At 33.7% G+C, this 19,635-nt stretch overlaps 1 protein-coding gene across 5 annotated transcripts; it reads right to left on the bottom strand.

Moving 5' to 3' along the window:
* Positions 1–1,121: 1,121 nt before the first annotated feature.
* Positions 1,122–14,867, bottom strand: LOC104601420 (uncharacterized protein At4g15970-like). Of its 5 annotated transcripts, none has more exons than XR_016083155.1 (5): positions 14,344–14,867; positions 8,155–8,520; positions 3,278–3,759; positions 2,849–2,969; positions 1,122–1,575 (listed from the first exon to the last, which is right to left on the bottom strand). XR_016083155.1 is itself a non-coding variant. In XM_010264730.3 (4 exons), exons 1-4 carry the CDS (start codon positions 14,623–14,625, stop codon positions 2,906–2,908), a joined length of 1,194 nt encoding a protein of 397 aa, XP_010263032.1. In that variant the 5' UTR covers positions 14,626–14,867; the 3' UTR covers positions 2,590–2,905. The 5 variants fall into 5 exon arrangements, 2 of the variants coding, with proteins under 2 accessions (XP_010263032.1, XP_010263033.1); XR_016083153.1 differs by having other exon boundaries at positions 1,122–1,567; XR_016083154.1 differs by having other exon boundaries at positions 1,122–1,559.
* Positions 14,868–19,635: the final 4,768 nt, after the last annotated feature.

The raw sequence follows: 19,635 nt of genomic DNA, 5'->3' as shown, positions 1-19,635 counted from the left end.
AGAACCAGATCAAACTGGCACTTCGTGTAATCTTTTTCTAATTCAGATTACACCTAACAGCTTGAGTGGTTTACGATTGCCACGTAATCCTAAACCACATCAGGGGACCCCTAGCAAACTCCTTCAAAACATTTTCTTGCAGTTCATATTTCACGTAACCTATCAAATAATTTTTCACGTTTTCTGAAACTTTGATTTGGTTGTTATTAATATATTTTTTGGGATTTAATTGAGTTTTCCTAATATATTCATGTGTATCTTAATTTTTTTCATCTTATCTAAATATCTATACATATAAAAAGTATTATCTAAATACATCTCCCAAAACTGCCTTTTCATACTTATTGTATTTCCAATACTTTAAAGTTTAAACCTTGAATTTAACCCACCAAAATACATTTCTCTACCTCAATTTTAGGAGTTTTCTAGCTTGGGAAACTTCATGGTCAATTTGACCTTGGATGAAATAATTGCGACTTGATTTTCAATTGTACCCTTACCAATCTCTTACACTTGGTTGGCATAGCCTTGAAAATCATCCCAACATCATGATACCTTGCTTTAATCTACACATTTTCACAAATACTTTCCACAAGGCATAAATTTTAAATTTTGCTTGTTTTGTGTATTTATTATTTATAAAAAAAATATTTTGATGCATTTTAAGAAAAAAAAAAGGATGGTAGAGATTTAGATATTTGACGGTGGGGGTTTACACTTTATTGGTTTGCATGTCTCAAAAAATGCAAAAATGCATGAAAAATTGGCATTATTAAGTTGGTTGGGCACTAAGTATTGTGTTGTAGGATTTTAGGGTAAAAAATAAATAAATACATAAATAAAAACCTCCGCTTTCAAATCTAAGATCCCATATTAATAAAGTTTTTATGGATGATCATTTTCAGCCCGGCCCAGCTCAGTCTAGAAATTTGGGCCCACATCAGATCCAGAAATTTCCAGGCCGGGCCTGGGTGTGGGTCCAATACCTTAGGCCTAATCCAGGTTGGAGGGCCTGCAAATATTTGATGTATATGAAATATTTCAAGCAAAATAAACCACAATAATGCATGCCGATATCAACTAGAAAGTCAAAAAAGAAATGTAAACGAAAGAAAAACTAATTGATAATTTAAATTAGTACTTTAAATATTAATAAAATTCGGTATCCTAAGCAAATACATTGATATTTTAATTTTCCCACCATTTTCAAATGTTTTCCAAGTATAACCAGATAGCATATAACGAAGAATTTGCTCAGAGAATTTACAATTGCATGACCATGTCCAATTTCAATGTTTCTGTACAGAAAGAAGAAATACAACAAAGGAGAAGCTGAATTCAGAGACGTCAGGTTCCCAGTAATATGGAATAAGAACACTTCGAACAGAACTTCACATGGTCAAGTGCATTTCCACGAAGTAGCAACCACTCAAATTTTATGCCTTCTAAGAAGCAACCAATGCAGAGAAAGAGACAATTCGGCCCCAGCATTTTTTTTTTTTTTGATAATTGAAAATAATTCGGCCCCAGTATCTTCAAGAGAGTGGGTAGCATGTGACCTGCAAGTCTGCAACTCTAATTGGGACTTACAAAATGAAACATTATTGTAGAACGAAATGAATTGCACAATTCCTTCATCCATGATTCATGAAAGATGTGTTTTGTAAGTGAAGAAACTTTTCTTCATTTCACTGCACTGACCCATACACAGTGACAGATATGGCATTCCATAACAACTCATGAAAGTTGGTCTGCAATTGACCATGTCATCTAGCACATTTTACATGGAATTTATCATGATTCAGGTAAATTAATATTTTCTTAAGGCAAAATCACTTGGCTCAGTCATTCATCTGGGATATTTAAAGATGATGCAAAGGCCAAAGTTAGTATTTGGCACTTCATACCGGAGGTCAACTTCAATTTGAATCTAGGAAGTAATCAGCACATCCAACTTTCATTTTGAATTGGAAGATGTTTAGGTTGAAAACATTTCAGCCATATTGTCTCTTTTATGATGATAATCTTTTCATTGCCACATAAACCAACACAAACTAAAAGGGGGTGGGAAAATGGATTCATTGTAAAAAGGGCAAAAATAATAGCTGAAAGGAAAAACCTATGATACTGGAAAGGCTTTGATCAATCAAAACCCCCAGTGAATTTTGATGAAACCTACCTGATTGGTTACTTTTATGATGCCAGTTGATTGGTTGTAAGCTTTTCAGGTATCATGTCTTTCTAACATCATAGTTGAACCCATAGTTAAAATATTTCAGTCAGGATTTTATGCCCATTTTACAGAGAAAACCACAGCCTTAGGTTATTTACCAAGTTTTGCTTACAGGTTTCATATCACCAGCTATATTATGCAGAAACAGCATGAACACTGGATGTGGTATTGGATGCAAAATTTGCACTGAAAATTGAAGTATCCAAGACAACTTTTGATGCCCTTGAATAGGTATCCATGTACCATAGTCAACAAGCTATGTTAGTAGTATGACTCAAAAATCAGCTATAAGGAAACCAATCCCATGAAGTTATTGATAGAGGTCAAGTTTTCCAATTGCCATCAAATCCAAACAAGTATATGAAGCTAACAATATTTTATTTACAATAAAGTAGTACCTCTATTACAAATACTCATTATGAATAAAGTCAACTTGATAAAGATTTAACTGTCAAACAATACTTGCTCAATATTTCTTTTACAAATTATATTATTTACATAAACATTGTATGGTTATGGCTATCTAAAATTATGTTGAGTTTTGTCATCTATTCCAGGTATACACAACACAAGTGAATCAATGAAAGGCCTTGACAAAATAACCTTTGATTTTACCTTCAGAAAACTGGTCCCAGGAAAACCTCAAATATATTGAAACTGGACTTAATACTGTCAATCACTTTCTTCTTGTTCAATATTCTTTGGAGGCAAACCATGATGGCGGAGAGATGTAAGACTGGAAGGAAACATCAATAAAAGAATATCTGATCAATGTCTTTGAGAAAAAAAGAATGGTAACTAATAAAAGGGCGCTCAGTGCATGAGGCTCCTGCCAATATGAGATCTGGGGAGGGACAGAGATGTACACAGCCTTACCCATGCACATACAGAGACTGTTTCCAAGATTTGAACCCTGGTCACCCAGGTCGCAATGGAGCAACCCAACTGTTTGTGCCAAGATCCACCCTCAAAGAACAGTAACTAATGATAACCAAAAAAAGATGCTTGAATTTCAATGAACACATAGGAAGTTTTCCACCATACCTGCAATTTTGTGGTACCCTCCAGGATGATAGTCTCAACTGCTTCAAATCTTCTGGAAGAGACAAAAATCTTCTCCAATCCTCAAGCATAATTTTAAGATCATGGAGCTTGCTATCCAAACCATAACAACAATTTGCATGCATAGTGCATACTTCATTTAAATCTTTGCTTGGCTCACATAATCCACCAAAGTAAGCAGTATTCAAAAATCTCATCTGCAATCCAATCTCAATAATGAAAGGATCATATTTTATTATGTTTAGCACATCCTGATCATGATATCCAGGATAGGTTTCTCTTGAGGAGTACCAGAACCTGTAGAACTCTATTGTCCGGTTATTGGATTTGGCATAGTTAAATCCTCCATTTGCCTTGTTCTGTACATCATATGAGTTACCTATGAAATGATCACATGCTGTTTGGAAATCTGCATCTGAATAGAAGTGTGGAAGTGGATTACGGAACCACATGATGTCAGCATCCTGAAAGAGAAACCAACCAAAAAGGTTTTGAAAAAGTTGCAAACAATGATGAAAGAAGAACTTCAATGATGATAAAGATGAAACCAAGAAAAAGAAAGGCAATAAATACAAAAAAAAAATCTAAATTTTCAGACACATACACTTTAATTGCAATAACAAACATATCATTGCAGGAAAACCCAAGATACCATGAGGCTTCAATTATTAGTGAAAAAGAAGCCATCCAGCAATTTCCTACAAATGATTGAAACTCAACCTTTAATACTAAGTTCAGCATCTACTACTTTTAGTTTAGACCATCATAATAGCCACATAACCAAAGTAGACATAACTCCATTTATAGTGAGGTGCAATATTATATATTGATGAAAGCCAATATAGAATGATTATCAGAGAAAATAATAGAACAAACTGCCTAATTGAAAACAAGCAAAACAAGAGGATGAAACTTTTCTTCAGAATTTTCCATGGGGATCATTCTAGGCCTTTGAAGACCTACTCTAGATGGAAGGAAGCCAATCAATAAGACATGTTCTGATATGGTGAGAAGACAATTGTTTGGAGTTGGGCTAATTTGGACAAGGGAATTTTTGTTCAAGTTCAAATAAAAACTTAAAATTTCTTGTTTCAGTAATTTGTCTTTTTGTGCTAACCTAAATCATGTCTAATTTCTCTCATATTTGGATACCCTACATAAATCTTTATTACCCTTTATCTTACCAAATTTCATCCCAAAACTCCATCTAGAATCCCAGATTCCATAATTTTCAGAATTGTTTTTGTCCTTTCAAGTAAGACGTACTCCATACCCTACCAAGATTGTATACTTACTACAAGTACAACAGTACAACCATACATGCTAAAGCTACACAGAAAAACTTCATATAAAATTTCGGCTGCTAGACCAATTTTCCTTGGTTCGAAACTTATTAGCTTTTGGATAAATCTGCGACTCTGGCAGTTTAAAAACTCTTCCCAACCCTGTCAATCTCTACCCAGTCTTAAGATTTGTAACTAAAACCTATCCTAGATAATTAATACCTTGCTAAACTAATCTCTACATCATTGCCACCTTACATCAGTTTGGTATTGAGGCTATTAGACCTACACCAAATTGGTACCCAAGTGATCTGTCTTATATTAATTTTGGACAGATAATGTATAGAAGGCCTAGTACATACTAGATGCATCAAAAGAACTCAATGCACCACTTCGCCAAAAAAAAAAGAAAAAAGAAAAGAAAAGCCAACTGACATGAAACTTGGTTAATTCCAATCATATAATTACCAAATGAAGTTAAATCAGGCAGGTTGTAACCAGAGCCAAGGTTTATAGTAAATTAATCAACTAAAAGTCTAAAATTGAAAAAAAAAAAAAAACAAAACAAAAAGTTTTTTACTTCCAATTGAGGATGGGAGCAAGGAAAGAAACCATGGAAGATATCAGATTTCTTATGGATTTTGGTATGTAACTACGAGTTTTTTTTTTATAAATTTGTTTCCTACTTTATTGCTATTTTAGGATTTGAGTTGATTGTCGTAAAAGGTACAAAGTAGTTTAAAGAATCATATTAGAGGTTTTAGAATTTTGAAAGCTACATCAAATTTCTTGAAACCTTTTTTCAGGGGTAAAAAGCAATGTTTGCAACCCATCATTGACCTAGATGGTCGAACCAGTTGATCCATCACTCGGTCAGAAAACCATCAACACAGACAGTCAAACTGATACTGCTCAAACCATTCACAGATGAATCTTCTTTCACTATTCTGTTCTATTTAATGCCATATCCATTGTAAAAATGTAATGTAATCTTATTAAAAGATTTAAAAGAGAAAGAGAGAAGGGGTGGGGAGAGAGACAGATATGTGTGTGTGTGTGTGTGTGTGTGTGTGTGTGTGTGTGAGAGGGAGAGAGAGAGGAGAAATCAGGAGAGGGAGAGACAGATACCTGTGGCAGTAGCACATGGCAACTGGTCAGTGGTGACAACAGCTGGGCATCTCTCTCTCAGCAAATAGAGGAGAGTTTTGTGGAGGTAGCACATTGGAGAAGAGCTGTGATGATTAGAGGAAGCCGAGCTTGAAGATTAGGAAAGAAAAAATGGCTATAGTGCTGCTAGTAGGGAAAGAAGTAAACGAATGGTTGAGGGACTTTATGTTTGAAGTGGTTTCTTCGAGTAGGCAAGCTGGTTGAAAGGACATGAGAGTAGAAGATGGAAGAAGATATGTGGCAGAGTGTAAGAGGAATGCCAGAGGTTCATTCATAGTGCTGTACGAATTCTTTGGCAAGGGGAGAAAGCAACTAGTGTGCTTTCCAGAAGGGAGAAAGTGCTTTGGTTGGAAGGAAATTGGAAGAATGTTGGGCGACTTCCTGAATCAAATGGACAGTGCACAACTGGAGGCTAAAAATGAGTTAGAAGATAATATTCAGAATGGGGTCACAGATGTGGTTGGACAGGAGTCTGTGATAATTGCAGAATGGTATTCAACTCAGGGAAGAAAGATTAAGAAAGCAAACCGGTGATCGAAGAAAAGGAACCGATCAAAGATTGGAGAAGAATTGTTGATCTCTTGATAGTGAACTTGAAACTAAAAGGTTTATTAATCTTAACCCCTTTTGACAGTTGTAAAGCAGTGTTTGATTTGGTGTAAGATAATTGAGATTGAGGCTGTGAGTTTTCATACTGATTGTGTCACATTAACCATTTCTAAATGGTGTCCACTGTCCAACTTGAAGAATATCCTTGTTGAGGACGGGGTGACTGTGTGTCTTATTGGGCTGCCTTCCATACGTGGAAGCAGGAACTAGCAGAATCAAACACTATGGTGTGTGGTAGTTGCCTTGGTGGCGTATTCTGGAGATATCTCCACTCTGCAGCTCTGTTATTGAACAAAGTGAAGCCCAAAGATAATCGCAGAAAAATCAAAGTACTAGTGGATGGGTGTTTAACGTGTTTTTACTCAGTGTGGTTAACATCTTCCATTGAAGCAGCTCTTTGAAGGGGAACTCACAGGGAAGAAGATCAGAAGGTTCAAGAAGAAGAAGCCTTGCATGGCAAGCAGGTATTGGCAATTTCAAATGAGATGAGAAGTTTCACCAATATGGGTAAACTAGGCGTGGGAAATGCAAAAGATATGGGGCAGGTGGAAAGTTTTAAACATTTAGAGCAAGTTATACAGAACGTGACAGATCCTTCACACAGGTGGTCACTAATGGCACCATAAACAAAAGAAATATTTTAAATTTGGAGAGGAACAGTGAGGAGTTGAAAGGGCGAATTGATAGATTAAGAGGGCCTGGGTGAACCAGTGAATCAAGTTTTGGCACATGACACTTCAAGTAGTCACATGGGAGCACAAGATCATTCTAGTGGGCCTGCCCGATTGAATGGACCCATGGATGTGTTTTCTAAGGAAGAGGGTAACAATTTTAGAAACTCTGAGCCACATCATCCTGGGTCGGCCAAGACTAATTTGAACAACTCTTTAAATGCACATGTCATTTTAGGGGGGAAATCAATGGACGATAAAAACAATATATAATCTTCCTCTTCGAGCTTTTCTTCTCAGCAAGGTGCAAGGAGGGCAGAGCTCTAATGTCTCTTTGCAGTGGGTTCCTTTAAAGAAAACGATTTGTACCTCTTATGACAGATGCAACCCTTGATGCTTGAGACGTGAGGTGGAAAAACAAGAAGATGGTAACTGGTCTGTAGAGGAAGATAGTAACGATTCGGATTCTGAAGATACTTAGGTCCCAATTTTTCAGTGAGTAAGAGAAGCATATTCACTTTCCCTTAGGCCTCTTTCGAAACCTAGGTCCCAATTTTTCAGTGAGTAAGAGACAACTTTTTTGTTCAGTAACAATCAGAAGTTTTATTAGAGGATATGAACAACATGCACAAGTACAGAAAGGAAGTGTAACTTGGCAGGTTACCTACACCCACATAGATTTATACAATATATTCCCTAGGAACCTCCCCAAATACATTTGAGTTCTATTAAACCCTTGCCTAGGTAAAGCATCAGCCATGCTGTTTGCACTTCTACAATGGTTAAATCTCTTTCTCATAAGTCAACATAGATCCTTGATTCCTTTTCTTTAACCACCATATACAACCAAAGAGGACTTTCTCCTTCACATCCTATACCAAGTTCACATTAAAGTTCAAATATTCACCTTTCACCACCCAAGAAAAAAAAAAGGAAAATTTAAGCAACATCGTGAAAGATAATATAAAGGTAAAAAACTTACAGTTAAAACTAACTCATGAAGCAAGATCCTATTAACCAAAACATGCATAACATAAAAAGAATGGTCTCAAACATGTGTTATTCAACAAGTGAGACAAAATTGCATGTGATTAAGTGTGTATTTGAGAGAGAGCAAAAGAGAGAGTACTGTAAAAATGAAGTGGTATCCCATCTCAAGAACAGACTGTAGAAAATTAATCCTTCTCCACATCATTTTCAAGTAATCGGGGGTCATGAAATATGCTTCTCCGGAGAAATTAACTCCTTCAGTGAGAAGAGCAAAACAATGGGTATGCATAGCCAAACAACGAGTATATGCCTTTTGGTCCAAGGCAATAACCACCAAGTGATTCAAAAGCATGTGTGTATGATCCCCAATCCGGAAGCTCTCAAGGAAGAGATCAAAAATGGAATCTGGAGCTGCCCATGCTTCGTTCAAAGTGGTTAAGATAACAGTTCTATCCTCCATGGCTGCTGCCTTTAAAACTCTTTCCAGTCTCAGTTCCTCACTATCCTACAAAAATGACCAATTTTAATAGATAGGAATTATCTGTTAAATTCATTTTTTTCCCTCATCAAGTATTAAAACAATGCCTTCTGATGGATAATTCTAATTAGCACAACAATAGATAAAGAACAAAAATTAGTTTCTTTTCCTCAAAGAGGGTATATTTAAGGTATCCATCATATAATCACCTTTGTCAGGCACTCAACAACTGAGATAGTGAGATGCGGTTTGCTATTTCATATTGCCAGATCCTCATGTCTTTCTTACCATGAGGCAGAACATGATGAGACATAAATATAGAATTAGAGTTAAAACTATATTGTTAAAAAATTAACTTGATGAAGTATATGAATAGCAATCCATCTTATGAGTTGTATAACATAATGATTTACGGCTAAGAGAATTTATAAATTAATTTAATGCAACTTAGAAACTTCCTCTTAAGGAAAACAAACTAGTAATCTAGGGTAAATGACAATTAATTTAATGGAAAAGAAAGAAGAAAAAGGAATCCATAAGCATAAGCGTTCCATTTCAATCTACTGAAATGCTAAGAGATTTGGAATTTAAAGGTGGCGAAATGGGCACACTACCATATTTAAAATTGCACGTGGCAAAATGAGTTTGTTCAAGTATTCACCTGACTAACTAGACACCAATCCCTGGCTCCTAGTAACTCTACAGTCTACATTCTACTGTATAGGTAAACTCTACACATTCAGAATCCTTGTCGAAACAGCAGTAGATGAATTGTTTCTCACCAACATCTAAAGATATTTTTCATGTTTAGTGCCACAAATAAGAAGCAAGAATTTGGAAGTTCTTTGACTTAACTAAATGATAGATCAAAATAAATCTACTTAGTAACAGGAACTGTAAGTGGTGTAACACCAACTCCTCTGATACCAAACTGATTTAGGGCAAAATTCAACTTGTGATTGGTTTCTAGAAATATGCAAAAGGATTAAAAGAGGCCTGATAATTGGTCCTAGCTATTTGGGGTCTTAGGAGGGATGGACTCTATACAAACCAAACCTTTGGCATATCCTGCACAAAGTGGCTGTTCTCAAAACTCAAATTTGCATTCATATATATCTACTAGGCAAATAAGTGCTTATGGAGGACCACCTCGACCAAACACCTTGTGTTTATTACATAAGGTGCACTATGCTAAGTGCTCACCAATGCAACAAACTGGGAGACTAGGTGACCTAAATGGAAAAGGTGGTGCTTTATATTATTTTTATACCTTCATATTATGGGCTTACAATGTTAAAATAAGATGCTATACCAAATCATTTATCAAATTACACATTAATAGTAACTGTTTTAATGTTGCTGCTGAAATCCAAGCTTGAAGTCTTATGTTTGAATCCTTTTCGGCAAAAATCTTACGGTTTTTGTTTAAATCATATGATTTGATTCATAAATCTTACTATTTATACAATTCTTGAGATTAAAATAAATTCAATTAAGAATTAGCTCTCTTCTTGATCATTTTGTTTTGTTTATATTTAGTTTTATCAAGGGTCACTTTTTTTCTTCAAGACCTTACTAGAAATTGATTTATTTATGTTTGTTAAGACCATACATTGAGTTTATTTTCCATATTGTATGTGGAGTATTTGACTTTCAAGTTTCAAGTCAAACTTGATTATATCATCTTAGAGTCTTAGACTTCTATTATATAAGCGGTAAATTCTATTGTTTTAGGTACATATATGGTAGATATGGAATAAAAATAGGGTACAATCACTTTTCTATATATTTTTTCCTTTTAGCATATCTATTTTTAGTTTTTGGGATTATAGCTGATAAGGGCAACTTTTGGGTCTTATTGATAAAAATAATTTTTTTAACATAATTTCTAGAATAGAGTAACTTTTTTTAAAAAATATCAAAAAAGGGTAAAAACACTGTTCATCTCCTTCCTCTTTAGACCACCGAACAAATCTCTCCACCTCCGGTCCCTCTCTCTCTCTCTCTCTTTCTCTCTCTCTCTCTCTCTCTCTCTGTACTTCTTTTATAGAACCTCCCAACCACCAAAGCTTTTTCTCTCTTTTTACAGTTTGAACTTTGAACTCCTGAAAACACCACACTTTCTTCCCAGCCTCTTCTAAGTAGAGGCTTCCAAGACTCGTGGAACTGCGCCTATCGCCGATCTCAGTTCTTCTAACGGTGTTTAGGCACCTAACCCACCTCCATCCTTTTTATTTTCATTTCTCTCCTGCGTTGTATCCCACTTTTCTCTCATTCAACTGAACATGCTACAACCACCGACGTTCATCTCTAGTTGTTTAGATCACAAAGAACAACCGGGGTGGCTCTTCTAAATCTAATAGATCCCAAGAAAAACAACTGGTTTCAAATATTCCGATCTATCCATCACTTAGTGAAGAAAGTAAATGATATAACCAAATGAAAGAATGAAACAAGTGAAAGCAACTGAGCGCCATTTCTCTTTTACTCTGTTTCTAGATTCCCAAATTCCAATTTCCAGGTGCTCTCTAGTTTATTGCAGGGGCGCGTAGTGGCTCTACATAATTGAAATGTATGAAAAACTATGTACCTTTGAAAGAGCTAATGGCTATTCATCCTGTTGCCACTTAATAAAACATCTTGTTAGTTTTCATCTTACATAATAGTTCTCTATCGTTGTACTAAGAAGGCAAGAACTATTATCGAATTCCAGCATATATGCTCTGTTAATGTTTCTCCTTGTGAGGAAACGATTTTTCACTTTTCTTTCTTACTAGTGAAGTGATATATGCAACCTACAAACAGATTAAAAAGAAAAGATGATATATAATATGGATTTTATTCTTTTATTTTTAAGTGAAAAGAGGAACCTGTATCTGTGAATTCTGGGTTTTGGGAGTCGATGAGGATGAGCAGGAGTCCCTATTCCATACAGTAGTAGATTATTGAACTCTGAGAGTTGAGAACTCCATCCTTCTATTTCTCTCCTATTTTCTATAACCAAAGTTACCAAACACAGCCCAATTAACCAGTGAAATTAGGGAAGCTTGTAAGACAAATTCCACGCATTGCTATCACCTGAAAAAGATTCACGCCTAATCCATGGGTAATGGAGATTTGCTTCCAATTCCAAATTTTTTGTTTTTTTTTATTAAAAGAAGATCGATACTTGGAATTTACGAAATTAATTTTGTTGTGTGGAGGAAAGAGGAAGAAGAAGAAGAAGAAGAAGAAGAAGGAGGAGGAGGAGGAGGAAAGATAAAGATAGAAACCAGAGGTGGATTCAGTGGCCTGAAGAGGAAGGAGATGAACAGTGTTTCTACCCTTTTTTTATATTTTTTAAAAAAAGTTACCCTATTCTAGAAATTACGTTAAAAATTTATTTTTATTGATAATAAGACCCAAAAGTTGCCCTTATCAGCTATAATCCCTTAATTTTTTGACAAGTTTCTAAAAAATGCAAATAATCTTATGATTTTTTATACAATCCATGATTCGATTTCGATTCGATTCAACTTTCTCTACAATTTAAGATACGACTACAAATTTTTCCACTTTCAATAAAACTTTTCTTTTGCATTGATTGTGTTATGTGTAACCAAGAAAAGGAGACAGAAAATAACTTCTTTTTTACTTGTCCTTTTGTAAGAGTTGTATGGTTGCAGGCCTAAGGTGGCATCAGCCCACGGAGATCAGAAAATAAAGCCATGCATGAAATAATCAATGCATGACAAGAAGTAATAAACAAAAAAATAATAATAAAGAGCTGAAACAGATATTCATGGGTTATAAAGATTTTGAGATTCACAATGTATTTTTTTTTTTTTTGAAGATCAATAAAGGAAAAATTCATTCAATCAGGCATAAAATACAATGTTTTGGTGACAAGAAGTCACCCCAACTTTTGCAAAGGAGAAGCAAAGAAGAAACAGAAAAAAAAAAAAAAAAAAACTAGACTTAGTAATAAGTGTTCCAGAAGTCATCTCCTAAGTTGCTTTGCTTAAACCTTCAAATTCTGGCAGAACTAAGACCCAGCCTACAATCCTTGAACTGATGACAGCCCCTAACTCTCTGTTGCTCTTGTCTTCTCGATTTGCCTTAAAAAATTCTCTTATTTCTTTCTTTCCAGGTTTTCCAACATACAATTAATGGAACACAGCTCCAACTGTTTTTTGTTTTGATGCTTCTATTCACTCTTTGGCCCGAAGCCAAATATCTCCATGCAATCACTAGAATCCCATCCATCCTAGTGATTCACAATGTATTATTTTGTCTATAACCTTAGTTTCATACTTTCATAGCTTTTTTATCAGTAACCAGTAAACCAATTCATTAACTTAAGACAAAAACATTACAATAAGTTTCTGATACAAAGAAAAATAAAAAGAAACCTTTCAAATTTTACAGCCCCTATCACAGATCTGCCCAAAAAAAGTTGACCCCTATACACCCTTTGTTTTGCCAAAACATCAGCCATCCCAGTAGCTGTTCTCTTTGCCCAAATGAAGTTTGCCTCTAATTCCTTTGCTATTACAGCCCCTATCACAGATCTGCCCAAAAAAGTTGATTTCTTTTATTAGATGTCTGAACATCCACACACCTGGACTTCCATCATTTATCCAAGATATTACTTTGAGTTGCCCTCAATCTCCAGATTCTTAAAACTGTGTTGCTTTGCTAGATTCAATCCTTGATGTAAGACCGATATTTCTGTTCTTGGAGAGTCCCTTACTCCAAGATAATAATTTAAAAAGGTGTGCCTAAACTTGCTTTTTTCATTTCATAAAATATCACTTTATATGTTTGCATATTTCACAATGTTTCCACCATGCCTATAACTTTTACAATATTTCCAACATTTCTGACATGTTTCCTATATTTAGATGACCGGCATTTTCACCGACACCAACCTTTTAAATCTTGTCATATTTATCGTGTCATATATTGAGTTCTTAGTATATTAAGAGTCGGGACATTGATTTATGTATTATCAGTGAAGTTATTGTATGACATCTAGATGTCCTATATGTTGATTGCAATGTGCTACTTCTTATGTGATTTTTATGAGTTTACACCTTATACCTTATTTATAGTAATTTCAACCTTAGATTTAATGTCACTTGTTAAGATTTTTTTGAATTTCATTAACGTACCCATGTGCATCCAAAGCATACTGCCAAAGATATCCTTAAATTTCCTTTCTGATATTCTTTCTAGGATTTTAAACATTGGTTATAATATAGATTGGCAATCTGATGTGGGTATTGGACAGCCCCAAACTCAATATTCTGCACTGGGCTCCTAGCCTTATACTGACATCCTTGTATATTTACACTAATATGTTAATACAGTATTCCCTCTGTTCTGTTACAGATTAAAACAAAATCTTCAAAGAATGAGAAGCCCATCGGTTTCTGCCAAAATAAGTGCAAAAAAGTAAACAAAAAAGACAGAAAAGGGATTAAAAACGGGGAAGAGAAGAAAATAGTGAAAACTTAACAGTGGATGATCAATAATCCACAATTACTACAAAATTTTAGCAAGATTACAAGATGAAGGAAACATAATGAAGGGATATGATATTTTTAGTCTTTGGCAACTATAAAATCAAAAACAGTAAAACATCTAGAACGCCATTTTGATAGTTTAACATTACTAAAAAATCGACGTTCCCAACGAACTTCCACTGATCTATTTAGCTGATACTAAGGCCCACTACAACGTTCGAAGTCCCAGTCCAAGAAAAATAAAGAATTTCTAAATTACCTGGATAGCTAAAAATGAGTTATAAAGAAAATGTAGTTAAACAATCAGTGTTAAAAAGGAATAAACAATAAAGGAGAAACTCACCGAAGATAAATCAGACTCAATGGCATCAAAGGAGAAAACGTGGTTGAACATAGAATAACCATCAAAAGGGCGAGAGAGAAGTCGGAAAGTAAAGGCAGCATTATAGATAAGAACACATGGTAATGCGACAACAACACAGAGAAGCGCAAGCATCATGATCCGGCGGACCATAACGCCGGAATACGGTGACGCTTCAAGGGTGTTTACACCGGCAGAACGGAGAACGGTCATCATCATCATCTCTCCTCTCCGAATCGCCACGTTTCTCCCTGCTCTCTTCATGAATAGGGTTTTGGGTCTGTAGCTTCAGCTTTTCTTCCTTAATTCAATCAGGGCGTTAGAGTGGAAAGGAAAGGCGGACGGTGAGGGAAATTTGAAATCTGAAAGGGAGAGAAGAGACATTTTCGGTTTGAGAATGAAACCGAATAGCATTTCGCAACGGAACGCCTGCTTATTGGGTTCAAATTTCTTCTAGTTCTCAGAAAGCTCAGAGAGTGAGAAAGAGAGTGGCAGTCGCCCATGACCGTACGCACGATTTAGCTTTTTCTGTGTCTTTTGGTGGGACGTGGCAGAAAACAAATTCACTAGACCCCACTTAGATTTTCCCTCGTTGAATTCATAGTCCAGCTCCTGTGAATTTATTTAGCATCCTTGTTCGGATATGGTCATATATAACCACGTGGCAAATCAGAACCACTTGTGTTAAAGCTACTTCTGCCACCTGTAAAATATGGGCCCAATTGGAGGTTGACACGTCAAGAAAATTTGGCGAAACTGTTTTTTCGAAAAAACATGGCTATTTAGGTGGATTGGATTCTTCTCAAAATTGAGAGTTGGGATGGTTGGATACTGAACTGTCATTCCAACTTTCATCCAATCCGGTCCGGTCCAATGCGAGTCCATTACAAATGGACTTGGTCCAATCCAGTCCGATGAATATTTTGGACCGGTTTAGAGACTGTCCAATCTGTTCAAATTCCTGTTAATTTAGATTGGTTTCAACTTAAACCTGGTCCATATTGACACCTATGTTCTTATCTTCTATCATATTGGCTCAATCCAATATAAATTCATTATGGATGGATGGATCAGGTCCAATCCAATATGTCATATTGGTCCGTCCAATCCATCCAAATTCATTATGTCTTATTGGTCCGTCCAATCCGTTCAAATGGATTTTGGTTTGGATGGAATCCAATCCAAAACCGGGGTCCATTGGCACCACAAGGGGAGAGGGCTATTCTATTCTAGCTAGAACTCATTTTTTTAGTATATTATAGAACTGACTAAAACATTTGATTGATACTTCCTCATTCAATTCCTTACGCTATTTGTTAAAGTTTCAAGTTATACACATCTATTAGTCTTCAAAATTCTTAATTATACAATCCATCCCTTTGACCACTAAACTTGCCCACATTTTCTTTCATCTTGGTATTACTATTGCTCTTTTAAAGCCTTTTACTTTGTATGAAATATTCTGTTGAAATTTAATATAGCGAAGATCGTAGTCCCTTTCTAAAAAAATATAACTGCAATGCTTTATATCAAGATTTTTTTGGTAATCAATAGTGAGAGTACAAATTATACCATGCTGCCCAGACTTATATCAAGGTTGCGGAGTAAGAATACAAAATATACTAATGTATAAACCTTATTATACATGGATTCTGATTTTGTATTAACTTAATATAAAAACTAAAATTGTATCATTTGGGAAAAATCATGATGTTTTTATCATTATTCTTTTCACCAAGATCAAGAGTTGTAAACACAGCAATCATAGAATCCTCTTTTTCATTTTACCTAGGGGTATTCATGGTCCGGTTCGGTGCGGTTTAGAGAAGATCTCAAACCAAACTAATAAATTACGGTTTGAGAAATTACCAGAACAAATTGCTTTATTATGGTTGGGTGTGATTTTTAATACAGTTTGGGGAACTTTGGACCATTCTTTGATTCTATTGGGCTTAACCCAATTAGAAAAATCCAAATAGCACCCCTAAAAATTAAAACTTAAACTTTTTTATTTTATTATTTTATTATAAAATAAAAGAATTGTTATGTATTTATAATTTTATAAATTCAACTTAGATATATTATATTATAGATATAATATTTATACATCATTTATTTATATAATTATATTGTATATTTATAGATTTATAATTTTGGCTTACGGTTTGATTCAATTTATAAAGTCCAAGAAACCAAACCAGACCGTAAAATTGGTTCGGTTCGATTCAGTTTTGCGATTTGAACCAAACAATGAGCACCCCTACTTTAAGCTGCTCTTTTATATTATGGGTCTTGAGAATGTTAGAACTAATGTGGTTTTTGAATATTACTTCTAAACATTTAAGGAGGTAACTCTTTTTTATGTCCATAAGGATGGTTGCATTTAAGGAGGTAACTATTTTATCTATAAAGATGGTTTCATCAATAGAACATGTGCTACATATTTGACCTTTTGTTGTAATATTCTCAATGGATGCATTATGAATTTTTATGAATCAGTATTGGTGTGGTTTTGCATTTTCAATGGATATTTTATTTCTTGGTTAACATTTTTTTATTGTGCTATGTTTGTTTCGAGGTAAGAATTTTATTTTTGCAATGGAGATCTTCTAATCCTCCTACATTAAAGCAAATGAAACCTTATTTTTTTTTTCTATAACCAAAATTTTTAATTGAGCTTTTTAATCATTGTACGTTGCTCAATTTTTTATTTACTCTATTGTAATATTTATTTCTTGCTAAAAATTTTCATTACTATTGTTGTTTTTTTCCTAGACTTTTAGAATGCTATTAGTTGATGAATATTGTCACTATATTTATATGTGAAATCTATACTACTATAAAAAGTACGAATAGCCTATAAAATTTTTGAAATTTTTCTTGACTAAAATACCCTTTTTTTGAAATATGATCACCTCTTTATTGTGAAGGTAAAAAATGTAGTTTGAATACTAGTTATTCAGTGTATTTTATTCCCTATCATTAATCCAACATTTAATGTATTAACTCTCATTCACCCTTATTGAATCATATATGTTTAACTCCCAATAACATAAAAACTTATACTTTTAAAATCTACTAGAAAAAATAGTGTTTTCATCTAGGTGGGGTAAGAAATTAAACCATTTTGAGTCAAATGGGCCAACCCATGTTGCCACAATTAAATAATAAATTTTAAAAATAGATAAAAATGCAAAAATATGAAAATTAAAAAAATTAGGAACATTTTTAACATCATATATTTGACATATTAAATAAAAATAAGCATGGGAAATAAGAAATATTTTTATTAATGATGGAAATGGAATATAAAATTTAAAACCAATTGGAAATAAAACTATTTTTCTATTCTCTCATTAAATCTCATATGTAAGGTATATTCTCTTATTAAATCCTATATTTATGATATTTTATCATTATTAAATGATATTATTTAAATCCACAACGTTGGTTTTAATAGTATAAAAATAAACATTTTGAAAAGTAATTTAAAAAACAAAAACCATTTTCTTCCCTCCTAGTGGCGGGTATGCAATTCAACCATTTGTGGTCAAATGGGTTAAAATTTCATAATTAAATGATAAAAAAATAAAATAAACAAAATATAAAATATATAAAAAAAGGAATTGGGCATATCTCTAATATTGTATATTATTCATTATACTAAACAAAAAAGAAGTATGAAATGTAAGAAATATTTTTATTAATGATGAAAATGGAATGCCAAATTTAAAATTAGCCTAAAAATGAAATGATGTAATAGTCAAATAATAAATTTTTAAAAATAAAAATACAAAGACACAAAAATAAAAAATAAAATAGAGAAAATGTTAGGTACATATCTAATGTTATATTTATAAAAAATAAAATATGTGGTACACATCTAATATTATACATCCATTATATGGAACAAAAATAAGTATTATACATAAGAAATAATTTTATCAACGATGGAAATGTAATAAAAAATTTAGAGCTAACCTAGAAATCAAACTATTTTCTTTATTGGGTGATGGGTTCGTGGTTTGGGTCAGATGAATTAACCAATTACATGATAGTTAAATAATAAATTGTTAAAAAATAAAAAAGTATAAGTAATTAAAAGGATATATAAAAAAATTATATATTAATTATGTCAAACAAATAAGTGTGATAAGTAAATATTGTTTATATAATGTAGATGAAAATATATAATTTACAACTAATTCAAAACCAAAGCTATTTTCCTATCTACATGGTGGGCCAATGATCCAATTTTTTAAAGAAATTCATGATGTTATAATTGAATAATAAATATTTAAAAAATGATAGAACACAAAAAATGAAAAAATAGAGAATTTTGTCAAAAATATTTGAGATCATTTCTAATGTTATTTATTCATCATATTAAATAAAAATTATTTCATTTATGACATAAATGGAATACAAAATTTCGTAGTAGTAGTAGTAGTCAAGGTTCAAAGTATCGTTACATATCGGCTCGTATTGGCCGATACGCATCGTTCCGGGACCCTTCCAATACACCCCTACAGTGGGTGTATCGAGGGTCTGACCGGTTCAGGGGATGGAGGAGTCCTAGACCGGCTCCCCTGAACCAGTTTTGAAAAAAAATAAAAAATAAGTAAAAAAACAAGTATCGAAACGCTTGATACGCCCCTACCGGCGTATCAATATTTTAGTAGTAGTAGTAGTAGTTAGGGGTGGCAACGAGTCAAGCTTTTCACGAGCTGCTCGAGCTCGGCTCGGCTCAATTTCAATCGAGCTCGAGCTCGAGCTTGAGCCCAATTCATTGACTCGATTATGAAATGAGCCAAGCTCAAGCCTACTAGAGCTCGGCTCGCGAGCTGGCTCGAATATATATATATTTGATATTTAATATATATATGATATATAATAAAATTATAGAAAATAATATATATAATAAAAATATTATAATTCTTATTTTTTTAAATATCAAATAAAAAATATTTTTATATATAATTCTTATTTTTATAAAATATTTTTTTCTCAAAATCAAGCTTGAGCCGAGCCGAGCCGAACTGGAGCTTATGAATTTTTTACTCGAGCCGAGCTCAAGCTCAAGGTTTTAGGTCGAACCGAGCTCGAGCTCAAACTCGAGCCTTCCCTAGTAGTAGTAGTAGTAGTAGTAGTAGTAGTAGTAGTAGTAGTAGTAGTAGTAATAATAATAATAATAATAATAATAATAATAATAATAATAATAATAATAATAATAATAATAATAATAATAATAATAATTGTTGTTGTTGTTGTAAA

This window comes from Nelumbo nucifera, chromosome 2 (assembly GCF_055504915.1).
Source record: "Nelumbo nucifera cultivar China Antique chromosome 2, China Antique-T2T, whole genome shotgun sequence".
NCBI classification, from domain to species: Eukaryota; Viridiplantae; Streptophyta; class Magnoliopsida; order Proteales; family Nelumbonaceae; genus Nelumbo; species Nelumbo nucifera.
Note: the sequence above shows the minus strand (reverse complement) of the source record. Positions and strands in the feature narration are given on the sequence as shown.

Coding starts and splice junctions, on each gene's coding strand:
- LOC104601420 (XM_010264730.3), bottom strand. CDS start 14,625: ATGAAGAGAGCAGGGAGAAACGTGGCGATTCGGAGAGGAGAGATGATG. Junction 8,521..14,343: donor TTGAGTCTGATTTATCTTCG/GTGAGTTTCTCC, acceptor TCATTTTTGTAG/GATAGTGAGGAACTGAGACT. Junction 3,760..8,154: donor GATACCACTTCATTTTTACA/GTACTCTCTCTT, acceptor TTTCTCTTTCAG/GATGCTGACATCATGTGGTT.